General features: G+C 34.9%; 2 protein-coding genes across 2 annotated transcripts; one reads left to right on the top strand and one right to left on the bottom strand.

The window, feature by feature from the left end:
• Positions 1-1,999: 1,999 nt before the first annotated feature.
• On the top strand, positions 2,000-3,052 carry LOC131940485 (uncharacterized). Its single transcript, XM_059299145.1, has one exon. It carries the CDS (start codon positions 2,000-2,002, stop codon positions 3,050-3,052), a length of 1,053 nt encoding a protein of 350 aa, XP_059155128.1.
• Positions 3,053-4,023: 971 nt separating this feature from the next.
• LOC131940484 (alpha-(1,3)-fucosyltransferase C-like) lies at positions 4,024-7,217 on the bottom strand. The gene is made up of 4 exons (XM_059299143.1): positions 7,010-7,217; positions 6,248-6,373; positions 5,407-5,501; positions 4,024-4,476 (listed from the first exon to the last, which is right to left on the bottom strand). The coding sequence occupies exons 1-4, from the start codon at positions 7,215-7,217 to the stop codon at positions 4,024-4,026; spliced, it is 882 nt and encodes a 293-aa protein (XP_059155126.1).
• Between the last annotated feature and the right edge of the window lie 3,601 nt (positions 7,218-10,818).

Below are 10,818 nucleotides of genomic sequence, written 5' to 3'. Positions count from 1 at the left end.
ATCAAACTTATTACATGTAACTAATCATAGTATATGAAACAAATAAAACCACAATATAATCAATAACCAAACGAACCCTGTTGAAGCAGGTCGTACAACTCATCCACGTTCTCTGTAAGCTCATCGATAATTGATTTTCCATCTGGTGAGTTCAAGGTATCTCGGCTTACAACGTAATTTTTTCAAAACATCCAAATTTATTACCACCAGCAAAGCTATTGCTCTCCTGAAGATATATATGTATAGGCCTACATACATGCATATATCAATATATATATATATATATATATATATATATATATATATATATATATATATATATATATATATATATATATATGTACATATATATATATAAATGCATATATAGTACATACAAGTTTTTAATAATATATATTTTGTGACAATTACGACTATTGTTTCTTTCATATAACTCAAAGAAAACAAAGGTTTAAAATATTTATTTAAAATAGCTAATGTAGGCCTATACGTATTTCAAATACAATTTCAACTAAATCAGATTATAGGGTGTATAAAATTTAACGATATTGATTTCCACTGTTTTCATCCTCTATCTACTATTATTTCAATGTTATAAAATCTGATATTTATGACCAATTTCTTTGGTATATAATTACAAGTCTGCGAAATCTTCAAAACACCGTAAATAACAAAATTAAATACAGACACTACATAATATGAGATGTCTGAAAAAGTAAAGCTGTATTTACAAATTCCGTAGTGGAGATAAAAAAACCTCACTTAAATGTTGTAAGTGTTGTATAATTATGTAACCACTTGATGATCACAAAACAATACGTCTAGTTTGTTGCTAAGTAAAAGGTATATATTTCAGGTATCAATTCTATAATGCACACTGTATACAATATACTAATATAGTTATTTTTGTATACCCGTGTTTTACTATTGAATGTGATACAATGTTTTGACAACAGAACAAGATAAACAACGCCATGTTTAACATACGAGGATGGCTTTTGTGCAGATTACAATAATATAGCGTATTACATATTGTTATAATATACACATTATTTTTTTTAAAAAAGATAAATTTAATAAGATAAATATTCTTCTGTAGAAAGGTACGCTATCATAATACAAACATACTTAGAGAGAGCAAATTAAATGTGCTTTATAAGTAAATACCTTTTTCTTTAACTTATTTAATCACGTTCACACACTAAAAAAATATTGAAACTCTGCATAGCGCGTAGAGAGATATTGGAATTAAATTTTTTTTTTCAGCTGCGTTCTATAAATAAAAACGGTTTAAGAACATACATAATGTGATCTTTCCGTTGAGAATTTTTTTTAATTGGATGCATAAAATTTGACAATCCATCCTTAAGCAGTTATAGTAGAAATGGAATAATAAAAGAATAAATTATAAGGAAAACGATGTGTACGACCTTTTTTTTTTTGTCTTAAAATGAGTTGCATTATTAAAATAATTGGTGCGTCACACTGGATCGTTACAATGTGATTACCTTTATACTTTGTTTCTTTAAATGAAAACCGATTTTAAAATCATAACCGAAACTTGAGATTCGTTTATTTAATTTAGTGCTGTTTCACAATTTAGCATGTTTTTCTTTAAACTATGCAAGACATTGAAAACACGAAGTTAAAGATCTTTAATTATTTGTAATTAATCTCAAAGAAAAATGTAATTGTTATCTCACATCTTCCTTAATTAGAAGCTTTTCATGCATACCAAAGCCTTTCGGGAATTAGTTTATGGACCAATTCGTTTTTCATACCTTCATTATTTCTTAATTGTTTTTTTTTCTTAATTCCAGAGACTGAAATAATTAAATAGAAAATTAATGTATTTTGATGTGTGAGTTCACTAAGGATATAATTATACAAGAACAGTGATTTTTTATTATTAATTCCAAATTACATTATTTGTTTTCAATTAATCAGCGTAAAATCTTTCGTCGAGAAGGCAGGTGAAATTTTTGTTTGAAAAATCACCATGGATACACCAACACTCGTCCCATCAACCGGAAATCAGAACACCAGTGGCTCGCAGACGACTCTCAAGGTCACGGTTTGGCAGGGGGTGGGGCCAGATTTGCTGGAGATCATCATCGACCAATGGGTGAACCTGCTCGTCTGTCTCATCGGCATCGTCGCTAACATCATCGAAATCTGCGTCTTCACCAAACAAGGATTCAAAGACACGGTCAACATTTCCATGACCTTCATCGCCTTCTGGGATCTGCTCCGAGTCACGTTTGGTGCCTGCCAACGCCTCCACGGACCGATATCTTTCTTTTCTCCAACATTCGCGACAGTCTGGCAGAACTACACTCTGTTCAAACTATCCTATATACACAACATTAGCAGTAATATTTCGTATTTACTCGGGGCATATATCGCGCTAGAGAGATGTTTGTGCGTAGGTATGCCCCTACAGGTTAAATTCATCATCACGGTTAAAGTAACAATTGCAGTGTGTGCGATAATCTCCATCGTCGTTTTTTCTTCTTTATTCCCATTATTTTTCATCTACGAGCCGGCTTGGGTTTACAACGAAAATTCAAAAACATTTGTCTTCGTGAATCAGGTCACAGAGTTCTACAGAACCTACGGTGCTAGATACGTGGAAGCCAGCGCCCCCTTAGGGTTCTTGTACCCGACCCTAAGCCTAACCATCATGGTGACCAGTACACTAATCATCTGGTACCACCTACACAAATCTACATCATGTCGTAGTAATCAAGTATCAAATTATATCAAGTTTCAACCTCCTCTTGATAAGAAAGAGAAGCAAGTACTCAAGATGCTGCTAGTGATAATCTACATCTACATCCTAAACCTCATCCCAAGAGTGACCAACTACATCGCTAAGATGCTCAATGTCCAATACTACAACGGCAACTTCATCAAAACCCCGTATTGGATTATCGTGTACCTCGCTTACCTGCTTGATTTCGTCAACTCTACTGTTCACCTGTTCGTTTTTTATGCAATGAGCTCCAAGTTCAAGAATACTTTCCGTCGAATATTTTGTTCGAAGTACTAAACTGCATTGTAAATCTGCTATTAAGAGCACTCCCATAATCACACAGTTCTTCAGATTCAAAATTAATAAAAGAAATATATATTCATAAACACATATTTATATATACATATATATATACATACACACTCGAACACACACACAAACATATATATATATATATATATATATATATATATATATATATATATATATATATATATATATATGTAAAAATAAATATATATATATATATATATATATATATATATATATATATATATATATATATATATATATTATATATATATATATATATATATATATATATATATATATATATATATATATATATATATATATATATATATATATATATATCGTTTCATATGTGTAAGAATCAAAACACAAAGTTTGTCACTTCACTAATTAGCCGGTCAGTACGCACATTGGCTAAAAACACATCACAAAACTAAAATACAATTTTTTTAAAATTCCGAATGAAAAATCGAAATTAAATTCCTGTTGTTTGTATGCCGCAAAGCTGATTGAAGTAAGGCCAGTGTGTTTATTTTATTTCTTAAAGTCAATAGACAATCAGTAAAACTATTGTATTGTAATACGCGCGATTTATCTTACACTATGTTATCTAGACAATAAGAGAAAAAACATAATTTTTTCACATACAAATATAATTACAAATGACTAATTTGTCGTGTCAAGTACGGTAACCCATAGTGTCACCTGTCTTCAGCCGGCGATGTACTCAAATATAGTTAATTTGGTGTCAACCTCTCCTCGAAGTAGTGTCATAAACATACATAAACGTTTTAACAATTTAATAAAATAATTGAAAATGCTGATTTTTTTCATGTAATTTTTTTGTTTTTATTTTTTTCGTTATGGTGTCACTACCTGAATGGTGTCACGCGCACCCCCCCCCCCCACACACACACATACCACGGGCCCGCACTCTCCAACTCCGCTGTGAGAAGCTACAGAACACACTGTCCATCCCCCATCCACCGTGTCATATTGTAGATCTTTCTCCCCATCGCCTTCGTGTGCAGAAACTCGCACACGACACACCCAGCCGTAGGTCTCTGCCCCCAGACGTACTGATCAATCCTCTCAAGGTATCCACTGTACCTCTTCAAATCTTTACCAAGATCTTTTAAATAAATAGCAAGGTCCCGCGGGGATTTGAAATCAGCAGCGTCTATGAACACGTCATGGGGGAAATATTTTTTGTAATCGATCCCGCCTCGGACTACAGGCACGATATGGAGGTCGTGACGAAAGACTTTGAAGAACTTCTCTGTAACGTAGTCATGGCAGATGGAGTTCTCAAAAGCCAGGTAAAATTTGTAGTCGGTGAAGACGGAGGCGCAGTAGTCTTTTTTACACGGGCGTCCGCAGCCACCATACGTGTCGACGACTACATATTTCTGGGGAAATAAAAATAAAAATGTGGTTTGGTTGGTGCTCAAGGAAATCTATTCCAACAGAACAAGTCCAGAGTTCCTTCCAGGCATCTCTTCGGGAGAAAAAACGTCTACCGCCCCCCTTCCCCCGAACAAAATGTAAATATATACTTTTATTAGTGTGTCGTTCCCCCGCCCCGAAAATTTTAGTCAACCTTCCCCCCCCCCCCCCCCCTGGAGAAGAAAGTCGACGTGTCAAAAATGCTATCCCAAAAGTTTCGAGGTACAAATTTTGGTTCATCCCAGCATTCATTAGCGCCTAACCAACAAGAATCACAATAAAGATGTGTAGGCAATATAGCTCTTAGTTACGACTTTATTTGCAGTGGTCAAAAAATCAACTTCATCTGACTTATTGACAGGTCTAAAAAAGGTATAACTTCAGAAATAGACATAAACCAAAATATTACAAACTCAGAGTTCAATGCTCATCTACACACACACACACACACACACACACACACACACACACACACACACACACAAACACACACACACACAGGTAGACATAAACCTAAATCTTACCATCTCAGAGATCAATGCTCATCTAGACACACACACAGACACACACAGGCATAGACACACACACACATATAGACACAGACACAGACACACACACACACACGGGATCCGAACTCGAGACTGTCGTGTAAGCAGTGTTTCTTCCAGACTTTTTTCTCCGGAGGGCACTTGAAATTTTCGGGGGGGGGGTGGGGGCGGTAGACTTTCTTCGGGGGGGGGGGGGCGGACACTGTTAAAAGTATATATTTTCTATATAAATTATATAAATTTCATTTTGTTCGGGGGGAGCGGTAAAAGAGATGCCTGGAAGAAACTCTGCGTGTAAGCACTCGTGAGCTCTACCACCCGACCATTTCAAACATCCAGAAAGACCTGCATCTGGTCGATGTAGTCCTCTCTCTTGGAATTGGTCTCACAGTTGCTGACCAACCAGGCTGAAAAGCGAGTTTTTCTCTTGGCAATCTCGTCTGAGAGGAAACACAATGAGAACGTGGGGTGGGGTCTGATTAGCTACACTTGACAATATCAATAGTACCAAACAAATACATTATATAGACATGATTACTTAAAATGTAAATATTTAGATTTATTCCATACATTCTTTCACACTCACATTTCACTACCTATCTTTATACATTCCTATATGTATATATATATATATATATATATATATATATATATATATATATATATATATATATATATATATATATATATATATATATATATATACATATTTTCTAAAAATAAGGGGTGACCAAAAGATTACTTATAAAGACACGATCAAATAGCTCAAACAAGTAAAATTACTATTTATTCCTTAAAATCATATATCTTTCTAAAAATTTATTATATATCCAATTTGATACCTAGTGTTCCGTTTATTCCTCCAATAATTTATTCATAAATCTATGCATTTTTATATCTTTTCTATGTTTTTAATCCATTCACCGAAACGTGCATCCATTATTTTTTCTTCTTGTATCTATTTATCTAATTGTTCTTCCTTCCAGACATATTTCCAATCATTATTCCATCCATTCACCTTGAATGCTATTCATTTAAAAATATCTCCAATAATTCATCCATCAATGTATCCGTATTATTTTATTCTTCAAACCACAACAACATTAATCCATTCATCCGTTAATCCGTTAATCCGCCCATTAATCCATCTATCTATTCTTTTATCCATCAAATATTTTATACCTACAATAGTTAGGTTGCACATTCTTTGCAAGCGGCTTGAACTCCAGAATCCCGTAAGGTAAAAATATATCGGCATCTCTCCTGTACGTGAAGGTAAGGTTGAAGGCAAAGTTCCATGATAAGTTGGCATCTGAGAGATTACAAATGTGTAATAAAGGGAGGAAATTACAGAGATTACATAAATGTGTAGGGAAATAAATTACAGAAATTACACAAATGTGTGAAGGAGGAAATTAAAGAGATTACACAAGTATGTGGGAGGGAGGAAATTACACAGATTACACAGGTGTAATGAATGGAGGAAGTTACAGATATTACACAGGTATGCAGGATTGTACTCTGTATAGCCAGGCAAGAGGCAGACACTGGCCCCAGCCCACCCCACTCAGGGAAAAATTATATGGGACACCTGACAAACTGGAAACCACAGTCCGGTTTGTCCATGAAGTTGGACTTGTTGTCTAATTCCTCCACCATAATCAAAAATTAAGAACGAAGAAGAAGAAGAAGAACACAGGTATGTTGGGGGGAATAAATTACAGAGATTACAGAAATGTGTGTGAGGAAGGAAATTACAGAGACAGAGACTAAACAAGTATGTGTATTACTATTACCACGCTAAACCGCTATAAAAAGTTTACAACTGACAGTACCTTAAACAGACTTTAATGTGTTAGTTGGGGGGGGGGGTCTATTGCCACTAGCAAAGGACTCTATAAATGTAATTACTGCCACGTTGAACCGTTATAAAAACCTGGCTACTGACTGGACAGAAATCCGGCTCTGGTATTGGGCGGTGCCTCCCACGTCATTGCCGCATACAGCTGGTGCGGCCACCTTCTCTTGGGCAGCGAGTCGTCCGTGATCCAGTCCACGTTGACCAGCACCACATCCGTCTGCTCGCTGAGGTCAAGCCCGTCGTAGCGACAGTTGTTGTAGTGGCATTTGGAGAAGTCGAAGAGGGCATCGGTCATCCAGTCGTTCTTCCTGATCACCGCGACACGGAACGTTTTATTGCTGGTCGTGTTGGGGTGTGGGACTTCGCCGCAGCGGACGTACGTGGATTCAACGCAAGGTCCTATGTTGCTGTTGATGTGCCTGCTGGCGTTTAGTGAAGATGTAGGACGTATAGAGGTAGTCGTTGAGGTATTAGTGGTAATAATAGTGTTAACGTTTCTGTCTATTTTACTTGAACTTCGATTCCTGTGGTCGATATTATCGATTTTTCGTAATCTTCCAATGTTATTGTTAACGATTTTACTTGATTTTCGAGTCGTAATGTCGAAATTATCTATTTTACTTGAACTTTTAACACTAATATTTTTGTAGTCGATTTTCCTTGATTCACCCTCCTTGACCTCATATACATCTTCTATCCTCTTTGACTTATTATTCGTATTTCTGTTTGTTGCAAGCGTTACTATTTTCAATTCGGAATCTTGAACAGGCTTCACCGGTGACGTACTGTTAAGATCAGCCGTCTTGGGTTTAAGATGCAGGTCTTTAGACAACGTCGTGTGGTTTTCGTCTATGGTGCCGGATGCTGTTGTCTGTAGCTTGAAGTGGCCGTAGGACCTGACGCTGTAGGACAAGAATATCAACAAAACGACGAAGGAGATGAGAAAGAAAACTGTTTGAGAACTTTGCCGTGAGCTGTAGATGAAAATAAATTATGTATCATTAATTTGAAATAAGAATAAATTATGTATCATTAATTTGAAATAAAAATGAAAAAAAGTATTGAAAAATAACAGAATGGATTTATAGTCTGAAAAATTAATAAAAGATTAATAGAAATAATGTTCTTATATTTACTTAAACGAAATGACTGTATAAGCATATAAATTTAAAACATTTCTGAAATAAAAATGTGCTCCATCAAACTACATGACGAGTACCGGTTCAGTTTGGTGGATAACATTTCAAACTTAGCATTAGATCCCTAAGATTTACTTTCCATCAACGTCTTAGTTATTTCAACTTAAGTGGTACTTTACTCCACTTCCAGATTATCAAAAAAAAACTTCAGCATTCAACAATTTTGTATCATAGATTCTAAATACTTTTGAGTAAAGAAAAATTTCCTTTTCAGAATAAGTACATGTTTCTTTGCTTCGGCATATGGAGATTCGAACTAGCTGTCGAAAGCTCTATCATTCTACCACACCGTCCATTCCTAATACTTTTACTTTAGCCGTTAGTATTACATTGTTGACAACAGTCAACCCATCCATATTATTATTATATACTACTATATAGGTCTTCTACTATATGGTCTACTACTATATAGGTCTACTACTATATAGGTCTACTACTATATAGGTCTACTACTATATAGGTCTACTACTATATGGTCTACTGCTATATTGGTCTACTACTATATAGGTCTACTACTATATAGGTCTACTACTATATAGGTCTACTACTATATATGAATACTACTTTATAGGTCTACTATTATATTGGTCTACTACTATATAGGCCTACTACTATATAGGTCTACTACTATATAGGTCTACTACTATATAGGTATACTACTTTATAGGTCTACTACTATATATGCCTACTACTATATATGTCTACTACTATATATGTCTACTACTATATAGGTATACTACTATATAGGTCTACTACTATATAGGTCTACTACTATAAAGGTCTACTACTATATAGGTCTACTACTATATAGGTCTACTACTATATAGGTCTACTATTATATATGACTACTACTATAAAGGTCTACTACTATATAGGTCTACTACTATATAGGTCTACTACTATATAGGTCTACTACTATATAGATCTACTACTATACAGGTCTACTACTATATAGATCTACTACTATATAGGTCTACTACAATATTATAGTTATACTACCATATAAGTCTACTGCTATATAGGTCTACTACTATATAGGTCTAATACTATATAGGTCTACTACTATACAGGTCTACTACTATACAGGTCTACTACTATATAGGTCTACTACTATATGGTCTACTGCTATATATGTCTACTACTATATAGGTCTACTGCTATATAGGTATACTACTATATTCGTCTACTATTATATAGGTCTACTACTATATAGGTCTAATACTATATAGGTCTACTACTATATAGGAGTACTACTATATAGGTCTACTACTATATATGACTACTACTATAAAGGTCTACTTCACTGCTATATAGATCTAGGTCTACAGTGTCGGTAAAGTGTAAGATTATCGTTAGTATCTAGATCTAGCAAGTTATAAAAAAGTTCGTAAAAATTATAACTCTAACATTTCTAATCAACCCGCTTACACAACAACATCATTAACCATTACAATGTAAACACACAAATTCCCGGAAATACTCACTAGAGATTTCCGCCTGTGAGAAACATGTTTGTAAACAAAGACAGCTGGGTCCGCGCTTGTTCAAATCACTTTTGTGCGCGGTGCAGAACGGTACATGAAATGTCTGATCTGAAAACATCTGAACTAATTAATATATTTCGTGCTAACTATAGGGTTTGTAAATAGGTCAATAACGTCTCGTTTTCGTACTTGCAAGATAGTATTTTTAAAAAGAAAAGTGAATATTATAACATCGGTTTTAAAAAAAATAATAGAAAAGTGACTTCCGCTAATGCTAACCTATTTAAAATCGTAGACAATGATAATGGTTATAATGATAGACTACAAGAGGTACTTTAAATTGACAGGAACCCAAATTTTAACTATTTTTTTACAGCTTAATCTAGCTCTAACCTTACATAAAAGTACGGCTAGTAGTTTATTTTTAAAACTATTTTATATTACAGCTCGGAAGCTGCGTTTGTATTATTTATAATTATAACTGAGGCTGAAATGCAAAGTAGGGTAGATAATCGGAAAAAACGAAACCTTTCTTAGCTATTTTCTCAGTTAACTCCCTTACAACAAGTAGCGTAGCGAGGGGGAAGCGGGGGGGGGGGACATATGTCCCCGGGCGCCGAGCTTAGGGGGCGCCAAAATGGTTTGGAAAAATAGATTGAAAGGTTGAGGGGGTGCAAATCGAAAGTTTGAGGGGGGGGGGGTGTAAATAAAAATCTCGAGGGGGGGGGGTGCAAATCGAAAAGTTTGTCCCCGGGCGCCGGGAAGGGTCGCTACGCCTCTGCTTACAACTTTTTTCTTTTTAAACTTTGTAAGTTGATCTATAGGCCCACTAGTTTTTTTTTTTTTTTTATGTTTTTCGTTGTATAGATCTATTAAATTAAAACACATCATCTTTTTAACATTTTTTTTATTATACAGCGGGGGAAGTGACCTCTCACTGACAAGTAAGAATAATCTAGTTGTAATTTTTTTTTTAAAAAAGCATTAAACGATGAATGATTACACTGACGCGACTAGACTTTAAAAAGAGGAAACGTTTCTTGAAGTTTATTTCAGATGCGTTGATCGCTTTTGTGTGCAGTGTTTCTTCCAGACATGGGGGGGGGGGCGCGCTTAGCCTCCCCCCCCCCCCCTACTCCTAAAAAGAAATGAAATTTATATAGAAAATATATTTTATCAGTGTCCGCCAAGCAAACGGCATAAAGGCAAGTTT

The sequence above is a fragment of the Physella acuta genome, unplaced genomic scaffold (genome assembly GCF_028476545.2).
Source record: "Physella acuta isolate Inbredline_101_S28 unplaced genomic scaffold, ASM2847654v3 ptg000319l, whole genome shotgun sequence".
In the NCBI taxonomy this organism is placed as follows: domain Eukaryota; kingdom Metazoa; phylum Mollusca; class Gastropoda; family Physidae; genus Physella; species Physella acuta.
The sequence above is the reverse complement of the archived record's forward strand: the minus strand, read 5'-3'. Positions and strand labels throughout refer to the sequence as shown.